We start from the raw sequence: 27,132 nt of genomic DNA on the forward strand, positions 1-27,132 counted from the left end.
CTTTTATTTACACGTTACTGAATGAACACATACATAAGGCTGTTTACATCGTGTTACATCATCGGACTTTGCCATCATAATATAGTAAGACATTGTACATAGTATTGCTGGGAACATTGTCTAAATGCAATTTATATCATCTCCACTGATTAGATTACACTTTGGATTTACAGCAGATTTCTCAACCAAGCAAATACTATATATGAATTCAAAATGAGATGCATATAATTGTATACAAGGATTCAGATAATAATATGCTTAACAATCTCACTTATTTAATAGTATACAGTATTTAGTGACATGGTCCATGGGGAGTTCTTGTTCTCCTTCTTCTTTGGTTTTCTCTTGTTGGTCTCTTACGTGGCAACCTTGGGTATACAAACAAAAAACTGTTAGACGTGCTTTTGTATTCACACCAGCATTACTCAGTGGACACAGATAAAGATGGTAACTTACACTCATGGCGGATTTGACTGCTTGTAACTGGAAGAAGACTCGTCCTCCTTCCTCGGGACAAACGGTCTTCAGTTCCTCTCGGCTCATGCCCAGCAGCATGGAGCCGCTCAGCCCGCCCAGACAGCGCACAGTGCTGCAATAAAACGTATATTAGTCTGTCAATCACTTCTGAATCTCTGAAGTTCATTTGGTGGAAAAAGGTCAAATGCCTGCTCTAATATTAAATGGCAGTGGGTGAAGTTTGGTTACTCACAATTTATTTGATGGTGAAAATGGTTAAACTGAAGGGAGCACAGGCCATTATGTCCTGACTTTTTATCCATATTAAGAGTTGAGCTCTAAAAACACTGGTGCCATTACCCATAATGCATCTTAAAAGTATTTTTCATTCGACACCCCTGCTTCTTAAATGCTCACTTCTTTGTAAACCACATCCAGTATTACAGGTTTTCTGTTCAATCCCATTCCAAGAGAAAAAAATAACCCTGATGACACAAAATGAGTCCCAACATCTTAAATTAACTGAAGAGAAAACGTCTTATACTGTAGGTTGGAGTAGGTTATATCAAGTTAAATGAAACATGCTTTAATGCCTATGAGAGGAGTTTAATAACTGTGTACTTACATTTTACCAAAGCCTTTGTCGTCCAGCCAAGCTTTCACTTCTGCAGGCTTGGATTTCTTTGTGAGCACAGGAGGACCCCCAGGCGCCTGCTGAAAAAAGGAATGATATTGCTCTGTTTTTACTGAAATATAAAGATAGAGTAATTCAAGGACACTCTGAGAAATATGGAAGCAGGTTATGGAATACAAATGTTCAAAGTTGTGCATGAATACCAATATTTCTGATTGAGGTGTCTCGCATTAATACTAAGTCACAGACGACCTGCGGTGTGTTTGTGGTGCTCACCTCCATCTGTTGTTCATCATAAACCTCCAGGACATTATTGGGAACATAGCCCTCCTGCCCTGCGCTGTCCCTCACTTTCCACCACTGCTTCGACATGTCCAGCAGCTGTAGATGGAAATCAGAGCCAGTGTCTTAATGAGTTGTGTTCATTCTCTGTTATCTTTTGTTTTAACCCTTTTGTAACCAATTCCACTCAAACATCAATAGTCGGTTCACTCACCTGAACTACTTCTCCTTTTCTCACGGTGAGCTCTCTTTGGTTTCTTGAGATGAAGTCATACGTAACATACATGTCACGCGACTGAACAAATCTGAAATACACAAAGGGCATCTAAAATGTTAAACTTTGAACAATCACCTGGATTTTTATTTATTATTTATGGGTTTGTTTGTACCGTGATGATTTTTTGGGGCGATGAGCTGGTGTTATACTCTTGGCTGGAGCCTGCACGAAAAAATAAAACATGGTCGTGCTATGTTTGAATATTTTCTCCCTTTTTCTCTCCCAAACCACTCTCTGTGCAGATGTTGAACTGAATGTCTGATCTGGAGGAGTAGCCTACCTGGTAGGGTGCAGGTTGTTGACGCTCCTCTCTTCTCATTGGTTCACTGGGTTCAGGTGCTGCAGTCACCTCAGGGGCCTGCCAGCCGTCAGAGAACTCCAGAGTGTATGTTGGGATGTCCTCGTCGTCTTCTGGCCATTGGGTGCTGATCATATTGTCAAAATCATGACCGATTATTATCTTGACACTTATCAGTCTGACATATTTTAGTAAACCAAACTGAAGTGATGGAGGAAATACTCAAATACTATACTTAAATAAAAATATCAATACATCAAAGATAAAGCTAATTACAAGATACATTCTGCCTAATTAGGTCAATGTACTTAAGTTTTATAAGGCAGGAAAACTAATAGTATCCAAAGTAAATATATTTATATAGTAAAATCTGAATTGTACTGTTGTAGCCCTTATGAACTACTTTGTTTCCATAAGTGTAGACACTAACTTAAAGTAAAAATCCTTCAAAACTGATCTTTGAAATGTATTAAGTTACTTTTCTGAGATGGGGCTAATGTTTTGGTCTCATGCAAATGAAAAGAGAAAGCTACAGTTCATCAGGTCCCACACTGTCCGTTGTCTCACCTGGGGATGTTCCAGGCGTCTCCCAGAGACTGCCACAGCTGGTCCTCCTCTGTGGACGCCTCCTCACTCAGCAGACGGATACACTGAGGCGTCAGCAGCGGCGCCACGATGGTCTTCAGCAGATCTTCAGGGCAGTGAGATACCAGCTGGTGAGGAAACGAATAATTAAGAAGGCATTAGTTTTGTATTAGACAGGTGCCACAGAAAGCGCACAATGAACTACAGCTCCATCATGATGGTCTGATAGTCTATGAGTTCCCTTCTAATGTCACATGCAGGCTAATTAGAATACTGTATAACACCCAAAATTGGGTATTTCCAAATTTGGCTTGTAAACTAATGTTGCAATAGGGCACCATTATTTTCCTGTAAATCAATTTGGAGGACTTGAAGATACTGGTGCCAAAACAAAGCGTTTAAGAAAGAGTGTTTATGAACATGTACTAGTAGAAACACATAGTACAAGTATGAACTGGAAAAATGAAATTGTGCTCAATAACAACAGAACATAGTAATCTAGTATTCAAGAGAAAAACTAAAATCTCATCAGATCCTAAAGATACTCAATAATATGAAGATAAATAATAAAGTATGTGATATAAAAGGGTTTTAAATGCATGCTCATTATCAATTTATTTAAAAAAAAAATGTAAAACATTATCTGTTTTTAAGTTATTTCGTATTAATTGAATTGAGTATTGGAATTACGAGATGAAGTCACTTACGAATGTTAATATGGAAAATAAGGAGTGAACAGATTCAGGAGCGCTGGGATTGTTAATCCTTCCATTGAGCTCCCCCTGTCAAGAGAAATATTTCACTGTTACACAAACTGTACACTACAAAGTGAACAGTAGCAATACTGAACATGATTATATAATATAAATGTGATTAAGGACACATACCACCAGGTTGAAACCACATTTGATCTTATGGAAACACACTTCAAACTCTGCTGCAGGTGGCATACCGTCTAGGGCTAAAGAAAACAAATAAAAACACGATGACTCACAAGTTTTCAGAAGTCATCCAAAACTGTCATAGAGTGGCACGCCATTAAAAGTCATAAAAAGTCATGCTGCAGATTATGTCATAAGTAAAATTATATAAAAGTCATAGCAACACAGAATTCATATACATGTCCGGCCCATCTCAAATCTCCCCTTTTTGTCAAAAATACTTGAACGTGTCGTTGCCTCACAACTTAAATCCCACCTCAGCTCCAATGACCTCTTTGAGCCATTTCAATCCGGTTTCCGATCAAAACACAGCACAGAAACAGCTCTTCTGAAAATCACAAACGACCTCCTACTCTCCTCTGACTCCGGCAACCTGAACATCCTCATCCTCCTCGACCTCACCGCAGCATTCGACACCATCAACCACGCCATCCTGCTGTCCCTCCTCGAATCATCACTCAACATCACCGACACTGCACTCTCCTGGCTGAAATCCTACCTCACCGACAGACATCAGTTTATCAACATCAACAACTGCACCTCCGACACTGCTCCTCTGTCCCAAGGCGTCCCCCAGGGTTCGGTGCTTGGCCCCCTCCTCTTCATTCATTTGTCGCCACAACCTTCAATTTCACTGCTACGCCGATGACATCCAACTTTATATCTCAACAAAAACCATCACCCCCACAACACACTCCACTCTCACCAACTGTCTCTGCAAACAAACTATCTCCAACTGAACAGTGCCAAATCAGACATCATCATCGGCCCCCCATCTCGTACCAAAGCTATCCAGAATTTCAACTTCACCATTGACAGCCACACTCTATCTCCCCCCTCACATCCTCATTACTCACAAAGCCCTCAACAATCAGCCCCCCCCCTACCTCACAGACCTGCTGCACCACCACGCCCCTTCCCGCTGCCTCCGCTCATCAGAAGCCAACCTCCTATCCATCCCCACCCGCACCAATCACCGGACCTGGGGGGACAGAGCCTTCTCCTTCGCTGCCCCCTCCCTCTGGAACTCACTCCCCCAACCCATCAGAGACTGCACTGACCTCACCACCTTCAAAAAACTCACAAAAACTCACCTCTTCAATCTGGCTTTTAATGTGTGATTATTTTTGTATTGTTTGACTTTAACTTTAACTATATATTTCTTTGTTGTTCCATTCTTTTCTTTTCACTATATCTGTAAAGCGTCTTTGAGCACCTGTAAAAGCGCTAACAAAATAAATCTATTATTATTATTATAATACAGTATGACTCAAAAGTTTTATAACACATGTCACAGTGTATTCATAACTGATGATATGTTGTATAAAAACTAATTTAGAGTCTGTAATATGTTAAGGTTTGCACAATATAGAAATTGATAATATTAAGAAACTGTATGTCCTTTTGGTGCCCAAGGAGGGCATGAATGATTAATCCTGGTGTACAACAGCTGCAGTTATGTAAGCATCTCCATGTATGTTCTATTGATGTTATGTATGAACAAACAAACAAAAAGTTAAGAAAGAAAAAGTAAAAAAGAAAAGAAAAACTAATTTAGAATATTCCAGTATTGACTGAGTGCTATCATTTAGAAACAGTCTACATGTCTACCTTTCTTCACCTCATTCATTTACCTTTTTTCTTTTTCTTCTTTTTCTTTGCATTTTTCGCTACTACTGCAGATACTTTTCCCATGAAGATTTCTATGTCACCTAAAATATGATTCAAGATGTCCTGTAAAGAAGATAGATAAAGAAAGTTATTTTCACATTCTTCTGCTCTTGAATATAATTAACATGTAAAAAGAAAATGAGGCATTAATAATGATTATCAAATATACACTTACTACATTCCTGTCCAGGTCTGTGTATGGACGTTGACTCGACAGAGGTTCTTCTTCGGTGGTGGAGGGCTGCGATGACGGTGCCCTCTCTCTGGGAGGTGGGTCCTCCTCTTTCTCCTCCTCCTCTTCCTCCTGATGTACAACTGGTTGAGGCTCAGGTACGTCATGCTCCTCTATAAGCACAAAGAGACAGACGGTTGGTATTGATTTTGACCTCATAAGCAATATCAAACCCTTGTGTATCTCACAGACTCACCATAGTCAGGAGCCGTCCATTGGGGGGGCTTCTGCTCTTTTGGTTCACAGAAATCTTCACCGTTACTAAGGTTTTCCATTCCCTGATGTCTTGCTATTGGTCCTGTATTGCTGCTTTAAACAATGTTAGAGGTCATCAATCAATATACACACATACAGTAGTTTCAGGTATGTCTTCTCTGACTTCAAGCTCTTACCTGATGCCTAAATCATGTTTCCTGCGTGACAATGCTGCTGAGAGATCCCTTTGGACATAGTCAGCCTGTAAGCAGCAGGAAAAAATGTACCCACTTATTTTGTTTCAGTTCATAGTAGTTGAAATAACAGCCATTTTTACGGTTTTGTGCTCACCCTGACATCCTCACACTGAAACATGAAGACGGTGGTGGTGTGTTTCCCCTCGGGCCGGACAGACACTGTGAGCAGGGAGTTAAACACGCCGGCGTCCAGCACCGCCTTCAGATCCAGGATGTCACTGAAGGACATGGACTCCAGTTCCTCCTGAGAAAACAGGTTGTTATTCACATGAACCACGTCATGGACCACATACATAAATTAAGGCAAAACTCAGCTGCTTTTGTCCATCATCTTCAAATATTTAAAAATAAGTTTCTTGTATCAAAGCACTCTCAATTAAGAAAGAACTCCAGATAATACAGTATATTAGTGAGATTCTGGGCTGCGACAAAGCTCTACAACAGCTTTAATTCTCCTTCGTGCCAATTTGGGACATTTGCAGAAAGACAGTCTTAATTATAGAGGTGTATGTCGTCTGCATAGAAGTTCAAACAGATGTTAAGTTTGAAGAAAACTGAACTTACAGACAGCATGTACACTACTGAGGCAGGTACATTAGTATTCTTTGAACAAACAGGATTTTCCTCCTTTGTTCACTAAAAACCTCTACATTTATAAAAAGGGGGTGTGATTGACTTGAATAGTGTTCAGTTGAACTAAGATCTGGTGACTGTGAAGGCTGTAACATAGGATTCACATCTGTTTGCTATGCTGGTCTAATCACCCAGTGAACCTTTACACCCTGGGTGGGGTCCTCCTCAGTGGCGGTTTTAGACCAATTTGACTGGGGGGGCCAGGCTGGGGCCAGTTATTTTCTGAGGAGGGCACAATAAATGCAGGACGAAAAAGACAAAGACAGTATGAAGTAATTGCGCATACACCTAAGAAAACAATGCAATACAGTTATTGGTATTTGTTTCATTACACATTATTATACGCTTACCTTTAACCTTTGTGTGCTGTTTGGGTCTGTGGGACCCGTTTTTAGTGTTTACTAAAAGAAAATATATGCAATTTAATTATTTGAACCTTCTTCATTCGGGGGTGGACCTCACATCCTCTAGGGGGGTCCGGGGGCATGCAGCTCCGGGAAGATTTTTTTTGAAATGTTGAAGTTAAATGCATCAATCTGGTGCACTTTGAGCACAAAATGAATTTATGGATACAGCCCTCAACACTCATGAAAGAGAGCTGTATACTTTTCAATAATCAACAAATCTTTAGAATATGATCACAACCAATAACAAATCATTTAAACTAGTTTATTCTTATCTTATGTTACCTATAGTTAGTATTCTTTCTTCTTTTTTACTGTCCTATATCATTGGAATGATTTCTTTATTTTTTACAACACATTAAATAGATAAAGGTGTGCTCTCTCTAGCTCTCTCTCTCTGTCTCGCTCGCTCACAGAGGCTGTGTGCTCCTCCATGGCGATGACGGCTTGCGTTAAAAAAACAAAACATATTTGTAAAGTGGGGGCTATTGAGGGCTTGCGAGATACTGGTAGCTCGTGATCGACGTGTTGGAGACCCCTGCTCTAATGGGTCCGACTAGAGTGACAAAAATGGTTACTTCCGCCTATTCCGTCAGCCAAGAAATCGTTTAATCATAAACCTTTTTTTTTTTTTTTTTTTTAGGGGGTCCACAGGGGGGTCCAAAGTCAGTGTTAGGGGGGCACTGGCCCCCTGCCCCCCCTAGAACTGCCCCTGGTCCTCCTCATCCTGGAGGAGACTACTCCCAGCTGATGTGTGTTTCTGTGGGCATCACATGCTACTGACCTTGGTTTCTCTGTCTGTGAGCAGCAGGTTTGCTGCTCGCACCTCCAGCCTCATGTTCTGACCCCAAACTCGGCCCATACCGTCCAGAAGCTTCAGCCGCTCCACACAGTCCCCCACGCCTCTCAGCTCCTTCCCATCCAAGTCACAGGTGAACAAGTGCTGCAGCATGGAGGGATTCAAACAGAACATCAAACAAGGCATGATTCAGAGAGGATCATATTTGTTTGGAGATTATTTCGAAGGTTACCTCCACTCTGTACCGTAATTTGTCCATCATCTTGTTTACTGACTCTGCATACTGCTTCCTTTGCACTGTTGATCATAAACCAGAGCTCTTATTATTTATGAAGTTTAACTGAACAGGTGTAACCACTCTTCATGTTGAGTTTTAACTTACAGTAAACTGACATGGCACTGAGCTTCGACACATTTGACGCCTGCGATGACACATCATCCGTGTTGGAGAAACCACTGTCACCGAAAATAAAACAAAATACAATATCAATCATCTGCTGATGAATAAATGAAATAAAACAATCAATCAAAAACATAAAGATTGTGAAATCCATACTTGGACTGGATGGATCCAGCGTAGCTGCTGGTGTCGTTGTCAAAGGGACTGTTGCTCCTGAACATCTTGTCCACTCTCACACACACCTGCCTTATCATAGATGACATTAACAACACACACCGTACATTATGTCAGTGCTACGAGCTGCGTCAGAAACTTGCATCTGAAATACATATTGGATTAAGGGAGTTTGTATTCCATTAGTGTTCATTAAAGCTGGTTGTAGCTTTGAGAACATTGAGTTAACAAATGTACTCAGCTAAGTGAGCCTTTGCTCAAACAACACCTGGTTGTTATCGGTGAATGTACAATTAATGAATGGGTCTTGAAATCATAAACTGGTCATAGTCACCTAGCAACACAAAGAGATTGGCAACCTTACGACAAAAATGTCGATGAAAACAGTCCAAAGGTAAATGCTCTCTTTGAATATAATACGTATAGTACGAATCGTTAAGCTAATTTCGGAGTAATCTGAAAAGTGTTGTTCTGTTCTCAGATTTCTGATTACTTTGAGGAGTATGTGGAAGATTATTCTGTAGATGTTGTTTGAATTGTGTTAAATGAAATGCAAACACACAGCAAGCCTTTACTACAGATTATTTAAACAAACAGCAAAGAAATATCGAGTGTATTGTGGAGATTCGTGTTCAAAAGCTCTTACCTTTGATGTGTGCTAGATGAATGTCGTTAAATGATTTACTGTTTAGTGTGAAAATAACTCATATTTTAATCCTGCTCAGTCCTCCCTCAACGTCTTCCTTATAAAGGAGAATGACAAAGTCCACATCAGTAGCACAGCGATCTGTGGGACACTGAGTCGACTCAGTTAAGGGTGTGAGATCTTTAGTGTGGCATCCCATCCGAGCAAAGGTTACCAGATACGGAGGAAATTACCCTGGAAAAGCTTAAAGGTCTCCAGGTCTATAAATAGACTTGAAATGCCTTATCAGAATTTTTCTCATTTTCCATCTTCCATTTTTGTGAGATTACAAGTATTGAGCAACAAGGCTCAGTCAGCTAATATATATTTATCTTCCTAATCTAAAACGACGATTAGTATGGGCCTATAAATGTGTGAATCCTGTCATAGATAACTGCCTACAACACGGCAGGTACATGTTATAGTGAATAAAACAGATCTATAGAGAAAGAAGAGATAAAATGTTCAGTTGATTGCTCAATGTATTACAAACTAAGGGCAGTCATATCTAGTTGTAACCCTTTCCTTCTGTTGCAATTTCTTGATAGCAGCATATGACAAAGTCTCTTTTGAATCTACCACATCCAGTTTTGCATTAATCTAATATACATATGGGGCTGATACTAAAGAAAGAGCTCTTGGGAAAGATAAACAGAGAGAGAACATTTGAAATGTCTAGTTGCAGCACTTCTTATCTCCGTCACACCGTGTAAACTACTTGGCAGACTGGTCATAATAAAACAACCACAGGCCCTTCCTTGTTTTTTATGTCACTCTGCCAAACATTAACCAGAATACATTCCTCAATGATGTAATGGACACAAGGTAAACAACATGCCCATATTTAGCCCAAACCTAAAGTCATGTGTGAAAATGATATAAAATAGAGATCTAACATGGGTCACCTATTCATTTTAATACCTAAATGTAAGGTGATGAAAAACTTGGAAAATGTACAGAAATCCAGCCTGTTAAGCAGTAGTGGAATTATATGCATCAAGGACTGAAGTTAGACTTTTACTTTCTATTCCCACAAACTATGAGAACATGCTCAAAGTTGCATCATATATTAATCTGATTTACCAAACAGTATGAACTATTGTTAAAAATAGATCTACCGTGACGAGTAACACGGTCACAAGATTACATTCTAGTTTCAAGTTAATGCCTGATGAGTACCTTTACTTTTAAAGCTTTATTTACATCATGTTGAGCTAACACTATTTCCTTACTTTTTCTTAACCAAAACAGCTTCCAATCTGAAGTATGAAATATGTTTATCAGAAACTTTTACTGTTTTTAAGTGAAAAAAGGGTGTGCATATTTCAATTAAAATAAAAAGATATACATTTTTACTAACTTCACTTGGACCATAGTTTAATGCTTAAATGTGTTAAACAAACAAAACAACACTTTAAGGTATTCATATGTAGGTTAGGTTATTACTAAGAAACAACAAGACTTCAAAAAGTAATCATGAATATAAACTTCAAGCTTACATGGATTGATTTATTTCCCCCCCAAAATGCGCAATTTATACCAAATTCTAATTTTTCTGAATTCAACGATTCAGGAAATTCAACAATTCTGGAAACACAAAGTTAGGATTTAGATATTTACATTTATTATATTATACCATATCAGAACTACTAGCACAACATAATAATAACTTGCATTAATACAGTCAACAAACACACGGACGTGTGTTTCTAATATTTTTCAGCATTTTTGTAGACACACTGTGACATTTTCTACATGTCCGGGTCAATGGTCAGCTGGTTGATTAGGTCTTTGTAGTAGACAACGTTCTTCTCATGGTCAGCCAGTGCTGTCAGCATCTCATCCATCTCCTCCTGGGTGAAGAGCTCACCTGGTTTACACAAAAACAACACAGCCATGGTTTAAAAACTGTTTGTACATTATAAGATGTTTTGAAACAATAGTATGGGGAATGTAAGACACACAAAACATATTTATGAGATGATCTGCTCCAACAAGTCACAAAGTAAAACCTGAAGGCTTCTGCTTTTACCTTCCTGTGTCATGTACTTTGTCAGCTCCTCAGGCTCTAGGTATCCTTTCTTCTCTTTGTCCAGAACCTGGAAATATAGAGTTATTGATTTTATGCTTTAACAAATATCAGTTACTCTGATGTTAGTGTCACTCTGCTGACACTGACACTAGTATGATATCTGCAGAGACTCGAAGGGTCTTACTCCAACTTTATTTATATACTGTTCAGACGCGGGAACTACAACACTGGAGAATATGAGTAAACAGCTGATCTCACCTCAAAGGCCTGGAGCAGGAGGTCCTCGGGGATCGGAGGGAACCTAACACACACACACACACACACACACACACACACACACACACACACACACACACACACACACACACACACACACACACACACACACACACACACACGTACATTTACCCGCATAGAAAAGCAAAACTTTAAAGAAGGTGGCATACATTATTGAAAGAGATTTGACGTGTTATCTTCTTGGGTGGCAAAACAAGCACCTGAATGTTTAATGATCAACAACAGGTTACAGTGGAAGACCTTTTTACTACACATTAATTCAGTGAAATCCTTCAGTAGCTACCTCATTAGATACCAAACATCAGTACTGGCATCAGTCAAGAGGGTGTATTGGAGATCAAATAACTGTCTTACTTGTGCTCCAGCAGCACTTTACTCATGGCTGGGAGGAAACTGTCCAAGTGGATGTATCCTGTTTGGTCCTCTTCAACCTGGTTGAACAGGACACAGCTAGTGAGTTTGGAACTTTTAACAACAAGCTGAGACATTTCTAACATAACTGATATCATATTTTAGATGCAATTTCAAGCAATCTATACATGTAAGTCACCATAACTATTATAGACAAAATATTGAAAAAACGATGTACTGACCTCAGCTATTAAGTCGTGTAGGTCTGCTTGAGAGGGAAAGCAACCCAGGGAATATATGATGGTGCCAATCTCTCTGGAAAACAAACATTATGTTAGAGACCACACTATTAACTGCGTATACGCCCCTCACCTCATTAGTACGTGTTTATTTGATTAGAAGTATAATAAGATTACATGTTTTAATCACTGTGTTTAAAGTTATGACCTCAAGGGTTCAGAGAAGTGTGTTTTTACATTACAAAAGTCTGGTGTATCAGCCCAGGAGAACAATGGGATCCCCACCTCTCTCTGTACTGCCAGAGCTCACCTGACATCCACCGTGTTGTTAGACTCATAATCAAACGCTTCAAACGCTGCTCTGATCTTCTTCTGGACATCCGACACTGTGGCTTCTAAAGAGTAAAGAGAGGTGAGTGTTATCCTACTACTTTCTCTCTCAACCACATTTTTTATAAAGATGTGTTATAGATTTAATATGTTCCAGGTTTCATTTCATAAATGTTGCAGTAAATACATTTTGTATAAACATAATATAAAACAATCATAAATTGTACAAAACATAAAAAATGTAAGGAAATGAAATGAGGATAACACAGTTGAGGTCTGAAATGTAGTATAAATAATACATAGTTGTTGTTTTTTTAAACAATATTGCAATATAACACTGTGCAAAACATACTTACACCATCACCCTGCAGCTACATTGATTTTAAATGTGTATTAATGATTGCTTGCCACTTAAAGGTAGGGTAGGTAAGAATGGAGAAACCAGCTCGAGTGCGCTAGAATTTGAAAGTACGCAGCCGAAAGAAATCTTCCTTACAGAGCCCCTCCTCCAACACACACGAACGCGCACATGACCAATGAGGGCACGAGATAAGTTTGTGCACGAGATGGAAGGCTAACAGGAAGGTAGGCCATCCAGTTATTTTAGCCAGGCCAGCTAAGATGATTGGTCGTGCTTTTTACAGCGCCACGGCTTCCACAGATGACATTTATGACATTTAGTCAAAGCATTTAATGTATTCATTGCTATCGGGATGTTAAGAGCATTCCATGGAATATAACAAAAAGTGTTTCTGAGTTGAATTACCTACCCTACCTTTAACTAAACACTGTATTATATGTGATCAGAATTGTCTCTTTGTTGTAACTGTGTAAATGTCCCCTATGTTGGACTACTAAAAGATTCCGATACAAACACACTGTTCAGTGGTTTCCAACGGCATATTACCTCAAACTTTAACAAAGTAGCAGCCTATCTATCCTTTTCTGTCTTACTGATCAGAAATAACTCCAAGGTCAAATATAAAGACAATCCCTTTATTGTTGTGTGACTGTATAAAGTTGGTAAGTGAATTTTCTAACTCATACGAACCTGCACTCTGCTTGCTCTCCGCCATGCTCGCCAGGTTGTTGTTGTGTTGCCTAGAAACCGACTGTTGTTGTCAAAGCAGCAGCTTGTTCGATGGAATGTCAGACAACACTCAAGATCCAGCGGCGGCTTTTCCCTCTGTCTAACCGACTGCCAGCAGTCAGAGGACGGTCAGCTCACACCCGAGCCCTTGCTCTTAATCAGAGGGTTTTCATTGTCAATACATAGTTGATAGCATTGACGTCGTCATGTAGCCGGGACGATGGGGACATGGCCCCCACCACTTTTGGAGATGGCCAATGTTGTCCCCACCACTTTGCATTAGGATACTTTTTTAGAATTGTAAGCATGTATGTATTGTTGGCACAGGGGGGGCTGAATGCAGTAGTGTTTTTATTTTTATTTGAAGTGTCCCCCACCACTTTTTCTAACCATGTGACCCCATTGCTTGAATGACACAAACCTAAGATATCTTCAATATGGTGGAAATTCTGAATGATATACATTTCTAAGTACTTTGTTAGTTTTCTGCCACAATTAGACGTCATATATTGATCACTCTGATGATTATATTTGGCAACTAACTACTATCATCAGATGGCAGAAAATCTATTGAAAATTAACCTATTAACCTACAAGGGTCATTCCAGAATTGGAGGACAATTTAGACACCAACATTTTTGAAAAATGAACCTTTTATTTTATAATTTTTGTATTCAGGAAAAACAGATAATAAACCATCAAAAAAAGGGATTTGCCCAGCTAGGCATCGAATGTATATTTTCCAATGAAGAATTACCCCTGTTACTCTAATTATAGTTACAGGGTTGAAAATCAATGCTAATTTGAGCTTTAACCTCAGGAATTATTGCTAGATGTAGCATGTCATGCTACTTTCAAGGCAAGGACAAACTTGGATATCTTGCAAGAAAGATAACTTTGAAATTAATATGCTTTATTCTGATAATATCAGTAACAGGGTTGAGTGGGTCAGAGTGCCACACTCTTTTAAGACTGAAAAGATTGTAAAAATGTGAAAAATAAAAGAGAGGACTTAGTTTTGGTCTACCCATGGCACTAGCACATGGCTTGCTGATGTCACTTCCACTGTGTCATCTGATTTACAGTTTGTTCACTTCCTGTGCCAATCTAAAAAGGTTTGGGTAACAGGGTTGAACGCATGTTGAGGGACACACCTTCTGTGCAAAATTACTGTTATTTAAAATATGTTTATGATTTAACAAATTGATTGTACCATTACAAGAGACATATATCAATAGAATAATACCAAAAGTAAATACAATCCCTATTTTAAATGTTATATTTGACATGAAAGTTGATCACCAAGAAGCGGGGACAAGAGAAAAATGCCATTTTAGGGGATGTTCGAGAGCTATTTGATAATTTAAATAATATTTTGAAACTACTTTTTCTACAACTTTATATACATTTTGTCTCAAGACAAGTATGTTTAACACAAGTGCATTTTTTTTAGCATTTTGGGCATGGATTATTAGATTTTTTATATGGGGGACATGAAATGTCCTCCAATTCTGGAATGACCCACAAACCCCCCTTTGCTATTGTTAAACAAAACCACTAGAGGTCAGCAATGCTGCATGAGCACATCCGGTGCTGAACTGCAGGTCACTCAAATCTGTCAAGCTGCAGCCTCATCAGTAAAGTCAGAAAAGTAAACAAACACTTGTGAACAAAAGTAAAATATTTTACCATTTTTAAAAGAAACAAGTTACGTGTGTGTGTGTGTGTGTGTGTGTGTGTGTGTGTGTGTGTGTGTGTGTGTGTGTGTGTGTGTCCATTAAAAGTCATTCATAAACACCATTATCATTTCTGCATTTTTATTGATAAAATAAACATATCACAGGATAAATTCAACTAGACATAAAACATAATTCAGCACCCCAAAGTGCAGTGGCATCCATGTTAAAACAGACCCATGTAGCTGAATATTGTTTAGTTAAATGGCTGTCTGGAAACAATACATAGCTTAAAAATCAAAGATATGTTTACAAAAATAGACTACAATACAGATGGAAAAAAGTAAAATAACTGAAGACAACACTGCAGATGAGGTGACTAGACAACTGCCAATTATGTCAAATGGGAAGACCTTATTGTCCAACATTTGTTAAAAGAGTTGAAACACCCAATATGCTGGCAGGATAAATGGGGCCAAATAGCCAGTTTAAAGTAGTACATGAATAGAAGAAAAATAACATCCACACTTTAATTAATATTTGCCTATATTTTATATAAATGTATATGAGATCAAAACATAAAAAGGTATTCTGCACGGTGTCTCGACTGCAGGAAAGTTTGGTAATCATTGGCCAGTTTTGTATAAATAGGGCATGGGGCGAACTGTAACTCATTAACTAAGTTAACTTAAATGTCCCCTGGCAGAAAGCAGGACTTTGGCCCATGCAGTCAACGCAGCTGTCTGTAGTTCCTGCACACTGCAGGCTTAAAGGCACTACTTCATTTACAGAAAAGTATAGTGAAAGCACTTTACAAGAGGAAAGCACTATGATCCAACAGTATAGTGTTTAAACTTCTAAATATGATTGCACATACACACAAGTACTTATTTCCCAACAGTAGGCAACTCTCAGTAGGTAGCACTGTGGAACATACAGTGATATATGTGATATGTTGGTTCAGTGTGGGCTGCTTCACTGTGCCTGCATAGCCTGGACAATGTTCAGGCCCGGGCCAGGGGGCAATGTCCACCCGTCCTGGCCCTGGTGGGTCTGCAGCAGGCAGTACAGCTGCTTTAGGTGGGTCACTATGTTGTCTTTGATATCTGGGATTGAGATCTGCAGGCGAACGCTGCCGCTGTCGAAGGACCGCGTGCTGTCCCCTGAAAACATCTCGCTTATCATACGTGCCACCACTGGAATAATCTGCAGGACAGAGCAGGGAGAGAGGACCAATATGAGTCACACAATCAGGCACTCTGAAAATAAAGTATTGATTGCCTGAGGTTCGCATGTAACACGGATGAATAGTTGTTCCTCAGGATTAAAACGGGAAATACGAGGAATGTGAACAAATATGTGACGGGTTGCAGCTAAGGTTAAATTAAACGGTTTCTATTTTCTTTAAAATAGTGGTCATATCATATAAAAAATCTCTTTTTCAGTGCTTTTGCATTTCTGTTTATGTTACAGGAGTGCCTACCAACCCCCAAGCAATCAAAGAGACAACTCAAAACAAGTCTGGGATTTTTTCAGTGGGAGACTTAAAGATAGAGGCGATAAAACAGCGCGTTCAAGATCGAGGGTTAGTACAAGTAGATTGAGATGGATAGTAGAACAAATAAGGGAAAGAAAAGCATGTAAACATCTTTTATTAGTAACCCAATACAAGTATGAACTCTAAAAATATTATTGAAGTATGTCTCCATCAAGTAAAAAAACGACTTCAACCCTCCTATTGTCTTCGTTCCCCCCCTTACTATGGTGTTCGCGGTCAAATTTGACCAGTCCTGTTTTAACTGCACGTGTGTGTGTGTGTGTGTGTGTGTGTGTGTGTGTGTGTGTGTGTGTGTGTGTGTGTGTGTGTGTGTGTGTGTGTGTGTGTGTGTGTGTGTGTGTGTGTGTGTGTGTGTGTGTGTGTGTGAGATCTGATCCAGATGGTTACTAATTCCTTTTCTTTATGGCAGTCATTTTTGACCGGGAACACCATGGGTGTTACAAAGTTGACAAAATCATCCGAAATTCAATGAAAGTGGTGATCAGCAATTGTATATGTTCAAATGTCTACTGTGACGGATATCATAAAAGCCTTAATGCAATCGAATCAAAAAAACTAAAAAGTTATGATTGATGAAAGTAGTAAATCGGTCAGATTTGACCCGAAGACAACAGGAGGGTTAAATGAGGATATATTTTTCTGGGTCTTTTATAAAAACCATTTTCATGCTAAATATTTAAGCACAGAAATACTTTTTTGCAGATTTATATTATTTTTGAGTAAACTATTATTTCAACTGCTGTTAAACAGAGATGAAGTTTGTTCATGCACAAGTATGAGGTGTAGACTGCTGATCACTGGCCTGTATTGTCCTGCAATGAGCACACATATTTGAACAACATTTCTCACCTGAACCATGATAAGTTTTCTCTCTTTGGGCCTGCCATCAGGCCACTCCTCTCCAAAACATAGGTTGATTTCAAATAGAGGAGGGATTGGTGTCTGGCCACGCTGGTGGGCGATTACTCCTGAACACCATGGAGACACATTTATTAGGATTAGATTTGCGGATCAAAGAATATAATTTTTTTTAGATGAGCAAAGACCATGACTTCAATCAAATCTGCATGGTAAAGGTGAGTTTTTCTTACCACTGAGAAAAGACTCCAGGCAAAAGAGTTTGATCTTTCTCTGGCGCTCTATGAGATTTGGTGCAGCAGGGTTTGGAGCACAGGGACCGGACCAGTACACCTTGCACTGGCAGAGACGCACTGCATAGATGTCGTGACCGCTGACCTCCAGGATGAGGCCTCTGTCCATCACATCCAGCAGGCGGTTAGTGAAAATCCTCTGCTTCTCATTGGCAATGTGCTCCGTGGTCGGAAAGCGTAGCTGTTCCAGGTTCACCGGCCCGAACAGCTCCTCCTGGTTGACCATGGGGCCGAGGTCTCCGTAGAACAGCCTACAGCCCTGAGGGTTACTGATGTTCCCTGTGGGACACATCTCCTTCCCTCTGTACAGGAACTGCACCTCCAGGTCTGTCACTGGTACAGAGACAAATGCAGACTTATTTTAAACCCATGTATGACATTTCTGCTTTAATTCAAACTTTTACATAATTTTACTTATATTGATCCTTCTAACAAGTATTGGCCCTGCTGCTTATTCATCTATGCCATAGACTTTCAATGTTCTCTAAAAACACAAATATAACAATAACAATACGACATAGTTCACTGGCTGACATGTGCCATCATACCGGTTATGTTAATACTCACAACATCCCATCAAAAAATTGTTCTTATGAGATTGTTTTTTGGTATTGTTTAAAAAAAAAAGACTACAGTGCCCTATGCAGTGATTTCCTCAATAGAAGAAGTGCATGCTTACTCGGGAGGGAACTGATCCACGTCTCTGGAGAGGCGAAGAATACTTCAGGTAGAGAAGGGGGATGCATTGGGACGTCAGGCAGAGGGGCATGGGGCATTTCACTCAGGGGTGTGGGGTGCATCTCCACATCCACAGGCTCCTCTTTAGGCCAGATTTTAACAGGCTCCTCTTTGGGCCAGACCTCATTTGAAGGGGGACAACTGGAAGGTTGCATGGGGGATCCAGAGCTCATAGGAGACCACATAATGAGAGGAGAGGGACTGGTACCTAAATGAGGAGATAATAGAGAAGAGGGTTTTAGATATACTGCTAGGAAAATAAGGGTAGAAAATGCATTAAATATGAGGAGAAGATATTCACCATTGGATGGGTACGGAGGGAGAGACTCTGGTGTATCTGGAATATCTTCGTCACCACCATCATCATCACGTGGAGTCCAAGAACCAGCATCTGAGGAACCTGTGGGGTAAAAATTACAAAATCAATTGAAATTCAAAAGAAAAATACCAATTAAGGTGGAAAAATTAATCACTCATATTTAAGCAGCTCTTGTTTACCTTGGTTACTGAGGGGCTGTGGAATGTCACACACATCATAAATCTTCAGAGGATTCATGGGGACCTCTTTGGTGCCATCGTAGACTAGGTGAAACTCTCTGCTTTTGTTCAGAGCACATCGAAGCTGAGCTTTCCACTTGGCAGGATCAGGTTCATCAACGCCCTCTTGGAACTTCCCCGTCTCCACAGCCCACGCCTGGAGGAACATTTAAACACAACGGAGGTATCAATATCAGAGTCCAGTTTTACATTCCTGCACTGAATCCACATATTTGTACTGTCTTTCTCAAAGGTAGTTGCACTTTGTGGGGTATCCATGAAAATCATTTACATATATATATAATTGAAGAAGATTAAAGATTCAACTTATTGTCATTACGTAGTACAGGTACTATGTAACGAAACGGTTTCTCTGCATTTGACCCATCCTAGTGTTAGGAGCAGTGGGCTGCCATTATGTACGGCGCCCGGAGAGCAGTGTAGGGAACGGTGCCTTGTTCAGGGACACCTCGGTAGCACTTTGTCTTTCCGAGACTTGAACTGGTGACCTTCCAGTTGCCAAGCCAAGTCAAGTCCCTATGGACTTCTCCACCACCGCCCTTATAGCAATATATATATAGCTAAATATGTAGAAAATACAAGAGATTTGTCAACCCTAAATATTTCACCCAATTAATGTGCTCAGTACAAAAAGGGTTTAGTATGTCTCAAGTTACAACGATATAGCAAATGTTCACTTTCTCAAATTGTTTATCAGGTGAAAAGGGACAAATAAGAAGCAACGCTTTCATACGCAAAACAGGTCCATGATTACATAACTGTCATTTTGTGGAACTGGGAGGCCTTGTGATGCAACTCGCATTACCAGATGTAACGCCAGGTAGGCTACATGCAAATAGTTTTGTCTTTTTTTAACTTGTAAAAGCGTATTTAATAACCTTGCAAAAAAAGAGAGAGGACCCAGTTCCCTGCCTGTGCAGCAGTGCCAACATGTACAAGCTCTGCCTCGGGGTAAACAAACACTTCGTGTCATGGTCTACATTCATTCCTCTTTTAGCTCAACCATGACATCTGTTAAATGTAGGTTAACCTTAAATATGGTGTCCTCGTCCTCGTGCTGCGGTGTATGTCGTGTCGCGTGTTTCCATGGGATCTTGAAGCGCATGGCCTCGCGCTCAATCCACACCAGCCCCGGGTATCGCCCGCTGGACACCTGAGACACCAGCCAGGGCTTCAGGCGGACACGTCGAGGGGTGACCGACATCCTGAAAGACAAGACAACACACACCGATCAGTCCACTGTGTATTATTGTGAATCATCTCCCCAATAGCCAGAGAGTTTAAACACTCTCAGTGACTAACAATGGTGCAGCAGTGTTCCCAGAAATCCTGCGCGTCCGGGTTATCCAAACATTTTTAGACAGGCACACTTTGAAAGTCGGGATACTATTGATTATATAAGCACTTGTTTGTCATATAACTAGTTCTGCTCGGAGATTATACCCCGTGTTTAATAGTTCAGAGTATATATAAACGTGAGATTCAATTACAAATAATTCAGGTTAAAAAGCGACCAAACACGATACTAAAGAACGACACATACCTGTGGTGAACCAGGAAGTTGGAGAGGTCTGTCCTTGGCCTGCTCACCAGCAGCTGGAGATTAAACCGCGTTTCCTCTGCAAAAACCCGAAGTGTCGCAGATTCTCCCGAATTAAATGTTAATAGATAATCATTTGGACGAAGGTGTGAGAGAATAACAACAAATTGTTCCCGGGGAACTCTGGTGTTGTTCACTCGGGCTCGGCCCTTCCCCTCTCCTCACCGAAACTCAGGTACAGCCGTGACGTCACGCCGGTGACACACCTTTTCTGAGCAGCTGAGGGGAAAGCGGTTCCTGAAGCACGTGGACACGCACTTTAATTTTCCATCTGAGCATTTCACTGTGAGACAACTAGTTCACCTCATAACATTATCATGAGTTATACATCTGACATGTAGATAAACTACCTAATCAAGAATAATTATAAATGATCCTAATGTAATACATATAATAAGTGCTTTTGTAAGGCTCAATCTGACACACGGACATGTACTTGTAATTGATTTTTTGGGTTAGTGCTGAACATTTGTTTTATAAAAAAAAATATTTTAAATTGCTCATTCAGGGATTTATTTACCCTCTTGTTATTTTCTCCACTGGTGTTTTATATTTTCCTGAAATTGTATTGTATTTGTTTTAAGGAGTATGTGAAGGAAGGAACTACTGTTACTGTAATTCAGGATTGATTGGTCATAAATTGGCCAGCATTGCGCACATAGCAGACAATATTTATGACTCAACTGGCAGACAGATTAGTCAGCTTCCATTGCAAATGGACAGCCAATTCACTGTGCATTGGCACAAATGGACGGTTGGTGATGATCCTATCACTAATAGTAAACAAAACAGCCCGGCAATAATTAACCACACCCTGAAACTACTCATGGCTTTGAGAGCGTGTGTCCGACAACCAGCTGTGCATATTTGATTTTGGGTTTCGGATTAATATCCATAATGAGCCTGTCGCGCATGTGCTAATTATTTGCATTCATTTCATTTCAAACCTTTATTTATGCAGGTGAATCCCATTGGGTTCATTGATCTCTTTTTCATTCTGGGATGGATGGTCAGTCCGAGTCTTTTGTTGATGGGTGTGTTGGTTTGTTATGGTTCCAATAGCCTAAATCACTGTCCCATAACAAAGGATGAAGGAATCCCCAGGGGTTATACCAGAATATATTTTACATAAAGGGGAGTGTAAGGAAGTGTTCAGATTATGAAATTAACATCATTAGTTTCGTTTTATAAGATGTTGCTCCTTTTTTTTTGCATTTTTGTGGCCAACTCCTTTTCCCTAGCCTAATGTGTCTGCATTGAGGGATCAAAAACACGACTTGGCTTTAAGTTTTAATATAGACAGTCCATCTGTGTCAGTAAGTGATAATAAGTCAGAATGCAAAACACACACAGAATTAAACCATTAGACAAAAAAAAGGCAAGTTCAAACTAAAACATTACTAATTAAATACTGAGATGTCTGGCATTGATGCTGGATATCATTTTTGCCTCGCAACTTTTATTTGGTCACACAAAGGTCCTTTTTGCACGTTCTCTCATTTCACTTTATAAATGTGCATATATCTAACTAAGATATTTTAATTTTTAAACATAAACGCTCAAGCCAACAACTTACATCATGAAAAACTCATTAATGTGGAACTGTCATTTAGTTTAATTCAGACGACAGGCTGTCTAATGCTTTAGTTAACTCGACAACTGAAGAACAAACAGAACGTTTTGTTAGCTTTTTGCTTATACAGTTTGCTTGAAATAACTGGAAATGCACACATCCTGGTTGTCCCTAGGAATAACACACAGTGAAATATCAAATAAAAAAGGATTCCGAAAAAAATCACACCATTTTGAGAAAGGTATAAGGTACTTGTTTAATCTCAAATATACATCATTTACTGCTGTTTCAGATGTAGGGAGAGGTGGCTCTACTGCACATTATGTGAAACACTACAATTAAGGAACCTGTTGGTTTCACCTAAACACATTCAACTAAACACGTAGCTTATGTATTGTAAAAATGCATGCAATAGCTACAACATAAATTCAATAATGGCACTTTATGGAGATTGGACTGAAATCATGTAGTTTTACACTTCAGCTAGAGTCCAACAAAGAGTTAAGGTGTTAATCTGTCTTTATGATTTGTCTGACAACATTAATATTTGTCTTTGTTAGTCTGAGTTAGTAAACTCAGAGGAGTTAAATGCTGTTCTTTGACAGTGACCCAGAGATTGGTCCACATCCTTTCATCCTGATGATGATTTATGGATTATCCACCTCTTCAGCATGTGGAACGGTTATACAAAAATGTTTATTTCAGTGTCAATAAGGATAGAGGTATCAGGTGTTGGCTCTCATCTCTTCTTGAATTTTGCCGAAAATATGTGTGAGGTCCAAACTCTCTGTTAGTGTCATCAGCAGCATTTCGTCCTTCTGAATCCCCTCCATGAACTCATCATAGGACAGTTCACCTGTAGAACAAACACATACAAACACTAAGCACAATCATCTAATGCTGGTTGTCACCTGGATTCATAAATAGTAAATCCTTTGCTAAGTATTTGTTATCCAGCTGTATCCCAATATTCAGGTATTATCGAATGTCTGAAGATTTCTCCCTCCGGTCTTACCATCTCCATCGAGGTCAATCTTTTCAAACACCATGTTGGCAAAGTTCTCTGCTGAAATCTCACTGGTACTGCCATTGATTGCACGGATGGACTGAACACAACACAAAGAAAGGAAATCATTACTGAACATTTCATTTCAATTAGCGAATGCTTTTATCCAAAGCAACACACAGTGCAATCAACCGAAGAGATACAAACTCATAACAGCAATCATCCTGCAAGTACATTAGATTCAAATAGGCCACACATTTGCAAGTGCTTCATACAGGAATCATTGTATTTATTTTTTCATGTTATGATCATGAACATGCCATAAACTGACACATTTAATGTTTTTTTCAACCAGTAGATGTCAGCCAAGTGTCATCCATGGGCCTCTGAACCTTGAGTAACTCACAGTAGATCCTTGTTTCTCATTTAGACTCCAGTGGTCTAAGCAGGTTGTTTCAGGACAGTGTTTGGGATTTCCAAAGTCTTTCACTAAGCCCTGCGTCATGCTTTAACATAAAGGCTCTTTCGCACCTTAATTATCTGAAGTAGCTCCTCTTGGTCGATGTAGCCACTCCTATCTACATCATACAGTTTGAAGTACCAACGGAGCTTCTGCTGCACGCCTCCCTTTAGCACCAGACTCAGAGCGGCCACATACTCCATGAAATCAATGTAGCCATCCTACGAAAGAAAAGCACATCGTGAAGATTGTCATTACCAGAGCAGTACTCATGGTATACTCCTGACATTTTAAAGACAACAATGCAAATAGTGGAATAAACTCCTGTTCCCCACCTATTTTTCAAATGTTGTTAATGTAATACGCTGATACACTAATCAACAACGGCATGAAGAAGAGGTTTGACCTTTCTCGGTTAAAGTTGCAAGTCAGTAAGCAGCATTGATGGAATAAGCCCCCTCAGTAAAAGACTAATTTCCTCTCAATTATTTATGTTAGCAGAAACACACTAAGGAAAACACAGACAGGCAATAAATGAAAACTGCACGGTTTTAAAACTAAATGAAAATGAAAATAACAACAAACCAGTGTCTCTGCATTAAAGCAGGACATAGAGTAACAATAGATGGTCAAAATAAAGTGCATGTAAAGGATTGAACATATTCTTTGTTTTTGTTTAATTGGTTCTTTGCTGAGGATTATGAAGATCATTTTAATCTGAATTCTTCATAATAACAGATTATCAATATTATTTACATAGTGAGAGTATGATTTGCATTAATTATATTAGCAGCATTATCATAAGCAATCTACTTAAAAAAATGACATGCAATGTGAAATAAACCGTTTAAAAACATTTAACAACCACTGATATTCAGTAAAGATGAGAAGCAACTAATGGTGACACTCATCTTTGCTGATAACATTAAAATGTATATATTAACCTGCCAGAGGAATATAAATGAACTTACACCGTTCATATCAAACGTGGAGAACATGGTCAAAACGTAGGCATTTGACGCTTCCGACAGATTCCTCAGGCCGAAGAACTGTTTAAACTCGTAATAGGTGAGAACTCCAGATGGGCACTCAGTCATGAATTTCCTGTACCACTGATGACTCTCACAAGCTTGTAGTTCCTCCACACTCGTCCCAGGGCTGTTTCCCATGTCTCTTTTATAAAAATACATTTAAAAAATCCTGTAAAAACATAACCAATACCTACAACTGCATTCACTCAGCATCCAGGCAGGGTCAGCATGAAGTGTAAGAGCAGCAGCAGGGTCCACAGTTAGCCCTTCATCTCTTCATCTCTGAGTGCGTATGAAAGGCTCAGAGTTGTAATCCACTTTGCTTGCCAGCAAAGACTTAACAACAGAAAGAGATCTATAGTGGCAGCATTAAATGCTTGTAGCTACATGACCCCAGCTGCCATAACCAATCAAAGATAACTGACTGATTTATTGAATCAAATATCAACTATTACAGTTGATGTATGAATTAGTGTGCTTCATGAACTATTTGTTCATCTTACCAAAAATGTTCTACCTTAAATGTATTTGTGAAAGAATGGTCTCTTTAGCACTACTTTGGTTGTGAGTGGCCATCATAAAGCCTTTTAAGCATTCATTTAACAAGTATCCACTTGTTGCTCTTTCTTTTTGTGCCTGGCTGTTCTTTATAAATGTGTTCATGCTTTTTGTTGACGAGAATACTGAATATGTGAACCTAATTTGATTTAAGTGTTGTATTGGTTGCTTTCTTTGAATGGCGTTTAATGAAACTCAGAGGGCTTGAAGTATAAGGCCGACTTCCAGGACTTTACCTAAACCAGGTCACTCAAAGAGACACTTACAAACCAGAAGACTCAAAAAGACCACAAAGAAACATAAAAGGAAAGAGACATTAAGACACAAAAAGACTAAAACAACTATTTAAGCAGAGACTACACAAAGACGCTACATAGAGACACAAAACAACAAAAATAGATTAAAAAAGGAATTACTAAAAGTCTCCAAATGACTACAGATGTAAAAGTATAAAAATAATAAGCTAAACAACCAGGAGATGTGTTTGTCTTGCTCATTTAGGGAAGGTGGAGGGGCCTCGAGTCTCATTGTCTGTTACCGCAGACATTGCCATGAACTCAGTCTCACCTGAGGGGTCATTGACACATAGGGTAAAAGAGAAAGTAAACTCAGAGGTAAATATGGGCATATAAACATGAAGCCAAACTTACAATTCAGCATTAACCTTATGTTTTTAAACCTCAACAAATATTTAAGCTGTTGACACATACAGTTTTTCTGGACTAAATATTATTGCAATTCTTTGATGCAAATATCAGTTTAAAAATGTATCAGCTCACTTTAGCTTTAGGCAAGGCACTTTTATTTATATAGCACTTTTCAACACAAGGCAATTCAAAGTGCTTTACAAAAATGAAAGATATTAAGAGCATAAAGCACATTAGAAACATTAAAAAGCAAAGATAATAAAACATGAATAACACAGGTACATGAATACAAGTTACAGTGCAGTGTAAGATGTGAATAGTTAATTAAAAGTAGCGGCAAAAAGAAAGTCTTGAGCCTGGATTGAATAGAGTTAAGGTTTCAGGTAGCTTGTTCCAGATATTTGACAATATCCCTAACCAAATTCTCACATTCCTCTATCCCGAGTCTTCCCGTGAAATTATAGTTCCTTTGACAGTTTTCTAACCTTTTTATATTCCTTTCATCCTTCTCTTTCAATAATTTTGCATCCCCAGACAACATATTTTCCCCTGTTTTACTCTTACCTGATCCCATCTTTGACCTTTAAACTACTTTTCTTTTCAATTCCCAGATTAGGATATTTAAACCCGTTTAAACCTGGAAGAATTTGATTTTATGGTCTTCAGAAACATTACATTAGTAATGATTATATACATATGAATTCAGTTTACAAAAAATATAAAGCAAATCATACTTACTGTAATGTATCTGTGTAAACGGTCGTATTTACATTTGTTTAAAGACGTTTTTTTAATAGACAGAAGTGAGTGAGCCACAAACAGTGTATTTGTTTTCCCTGGACAGATCAGTGTTGCATTATATACAAAGGTAATACACATGCAGAGCTAAAGTAGTTTGATAGTAAGATATTAATTTAGATAAAAAACAATGTAATAAAATAAAATATATTATCAGTTACTAATTGACAAATGTATCACAGAAGCATTAAAGCAAGACCTGTGAACTCAACTGAAGAAAACCTGTTGACACAAATGAGATCTGGCTTCACAGATCTGTGATGTTGAAACTTAATGTTCTTACACACAATACATCTGGTTCTGATGTTATCTTCAGTTTCATTTCCATTAGCAACATCATAGTTCTCATCACAATGGAATGCAACAAGATCTTTCGATCTCCATTTCCTTTTATTTTAGTGTCTGTTTACAAATTACGTCAGCTGTTTCTCTACTTGTCTGGTATTTTCCTAATGCACAAGTCAGGGCCTGTTTCATTTGAGGCTAGAAGTACAGGGGAACAACAGGGAGGAAAAT

The 27,132-nt window shown here is 39.1% G+C and overlaps 4 protein-coding genes across 8 annotated transcripts; all 4 read right to left on the reverse strand.

Moving 5' to 3' along the window:
- Position 1: 1 nt before the first annotated feature.
- On the reverse strand, positions 2–9,007 carry eps8l3a (EPS8 signaling adaptor L3a). Of its 4 annotated transcripts, none has more exons than XM_034083137.2 (20): positions 8,885–9,007; positions 8,221–8,306; positions 8,047–8,120; positions 7,897–7,961; positions 7,650–7,808; positions 5,923–6,072; positions 5,769–5,833; positions 5,573–5,685; positions 5,320–5,489; positions 5,108–5,207; positions 3,420–3,493; positions 3,240–3,314; positions 2,515–2,660; positions 1,930–2,074; positions 1,762–1,811; positions 1,587–1,677; positions 1,367–1,471; positions 1,082–1,170; positions 457–589; positions 2–368 (listed from the first exon to the last, which is right to left on the reverse strand). In XM_034083137.2, the coding sequence occupies exons 2-20, from the start codon at positions 8,283–8,285 to the stop codon at positions 357–359; spliced, it is 1,881 nt and encodes a 626-aa protein (XP_033939028.1). In that variant the 5' UTR covers positions 8,286–8,306; positions 8,885–9,007; the 3' UTR covers positions 2–356. The 4 variants fall into 4 exon arrangements, with proteins under 4 accessions (XP_033939028.1, XP_033939029.1, XP_033939030.1 ...); XM_034083138.2 differs by having other exon boundaries at positions 5,573–5,682; positions 8,221–8,310; XM_034083139.2 differs by having other exon boundaries at positions 1,082–1,167; positions 8,221–8,310.
- Positions 9,008–10,524: 1,517 nt separating this feature from the next.
- efcab2 (EF-hand calcium binding domain 2) lies at positions 10,525–13,394 on the reverse strand. Of its 2 annotated transcripts, none has more exons than XM_071203304.1 (7): positions 13,224–13,394; positions 12,128–12,237; positions 11,846–11,918; positions 11,607–11,683; positions 11,214–11,256; positions 10,956–11,022; positions 10,525–10,793 (listed from the first exon to the last, which is right to left on the reverse strand). In XM_071203304.1, the coding sequence occupies exons 2-7, from the start codon at positions 12,220–12,222 to the stop codon at positions 10,675–10,677; spliced, it is 474 nt and encodes a 157-aa protein (XP_071059405.1). In that variant the 5' UTR covers positions 12,223–12,237; positions 13,224–13,394; the 3' UTR covers positions 10,525–10,674. The 2 variants fall into 2 exon arrangements, with proteins under 2 accessions (XP_071059405.1, XP_033939799.1); XM_034083908.1 differs by having other exon boundaries at positions 12,153–12,237; positions 13,224–13,387.
- A 1,668-nt stretch (positions 13,395–15,062) lies between these two features.
- irf6 (interferon regulatory factor 6) lies at positions 15,063–20,744 on the reverse strand. Its single transcript, XM_034084131.2, has 8 exons — positions 20,487–20,744; positions 19,974–20,148; positions 18,884–19,079; positions 18,687–18,785; positions 18,327–18,593; positions 17,588–17,980; positions 17,346–17,464; positions 15,063–16,144 (listed from the first exon to the last, which is right to left on the reverse strand). Exons 2-8 carry the CDS (start codon positions 20,145–20,147, stop codon positions 15,914–15,916), a joined length of 1,479 nt encoding a protein of 492 aa, XP_033940022.1. The 5' UTR covers position 20,148; positions 20,487–20,744; the 3' UTR covers positions 15,063–15,913.
- Positions 20,745–22,841: 2,097 nt separating this feature from the next.
- guca1ab.2 (guanylate cyclase activator 1Ab.2) lies at positions 22,842–24,751 on the reverse strand. The gene is made up of 4 exons (XM_034083957.1): positions 24,554–24,751; positions 23,654–23,803; positions 23,132–23,222; positions 22,842–22,972 (listed from the first exon to the last, which is right to left on the reverse strand). The coding sequence occupies exons 1-4, from the start codon at positions 24,749–24,751 to the stop codon at positions 22,842–22,844; spliced, it is 570 nt and encodes a 189-aa protein (XP_033939848.1).
- Positions 24,752–27,132: the final 2,381 nt, after the last annotated feature.

This window comes from Pseudochaenichthys georgianus, chromosome 5 (assembly GCF_902827115.2).
Source record: "Pseudochaenichthys georgianus chromosome 5, fPseGeo1.2, whole genome shotgun sequence".
Taxonomy (NCBI): Eukaryota; Metazoa; Chordata; class Actinopteri; order Perciformes; family Channichthyidae; genus Pseudochaenichthys; species Pseudochaenichthys georgianus.

Excerpts from the sequence above, each read along its gene's own strand:
- eps8l3a (XM_034083137.2), bottom strand. The coding sequence starts at position 8,285 with ATGTTCAGGAGCAACAGTCCCTTTGACAACGACACCAGCAGCTACGCT. Across the intron at positions 5,686-5,768 it reads AAACATGATTTAGGCATCAG|CAGCAATACAGGACCAATAG; the intron begins GTAAGAGCTTGA and ends CATTGTTTAAAG. Across the intron at positions 2,661-3,239 it reads TATTTTCCATATTAACATTC|CTGGTATCTCACTGCCCTGA; the intron begins GTAAGTGACTTC and ends TTTCCTCACCAG.
- efcab2 (XM_034083908.1), bottom strand. The coding sequence starts at position 13,248 with ATGGCGGAGAGCAAGCAGAGTGCAG. Across the intron at positions 11,919-12,152 it reads AACAACACGGTGGATGTCAG|AGAGATTGGCACCATCATAT; the intron begins GTGAGCTCTGGC and ends TTTGTTTTCCAG. Across the intron at positions 11,257-11,606 it reads AAAGTGCTGCTGGAGCACAA|GTTCCCTCCGATCCCCGAGG; the intron begins GTAAGACAGTTA and ends TGTGTGTGTTAG.
- irf6 (XM_034084131.2), bottom strand. The coding sequence starts at position 20,147 with ATGTCGGTCACCCCTCGACGTGTCCGCCTGAAGCCCTGGCTGGTGTCT. Across the intron at positions 19,080-19,973 it reads ACGAGGACACCATATTTAAG|GCGTGGGCTGTGGAGACGGG; the intron begins GTTAACCTACAT and ends ATGTTCCTCCAG. Across the intron at positions 17,465-17,587 it reads CCTGGAGTCTTTTCTCAGTG|GAGTAATCGCCCACCAGCGT; the intron begins GTAAGAAAAACT and ends CATGGTGTTCAG.
- guca1ab.2 (XM_034083957.1), bottom strand. The coding sequence starts at position 24,751 with ATGGGAAACAGCCCTGGGACGAGTGTGGAGGAACTACAAGCTTGTGAG. Across the intron at positions 23,804-24,553 it reads CCACGTTTGATATGAACGGT|GATGGCTACATTGATTTCAT; the intron begins GTAAGTTCATTT and ends TTTCTTTCGTAG. Across the intron at positions 22,973-23,131 it reads GATTGACCTCGATGGAGATG|GTGAACTGTCCTATGATGAG; the intron begins GTAAGACCGGAG and ends TTTGTTCTACAG.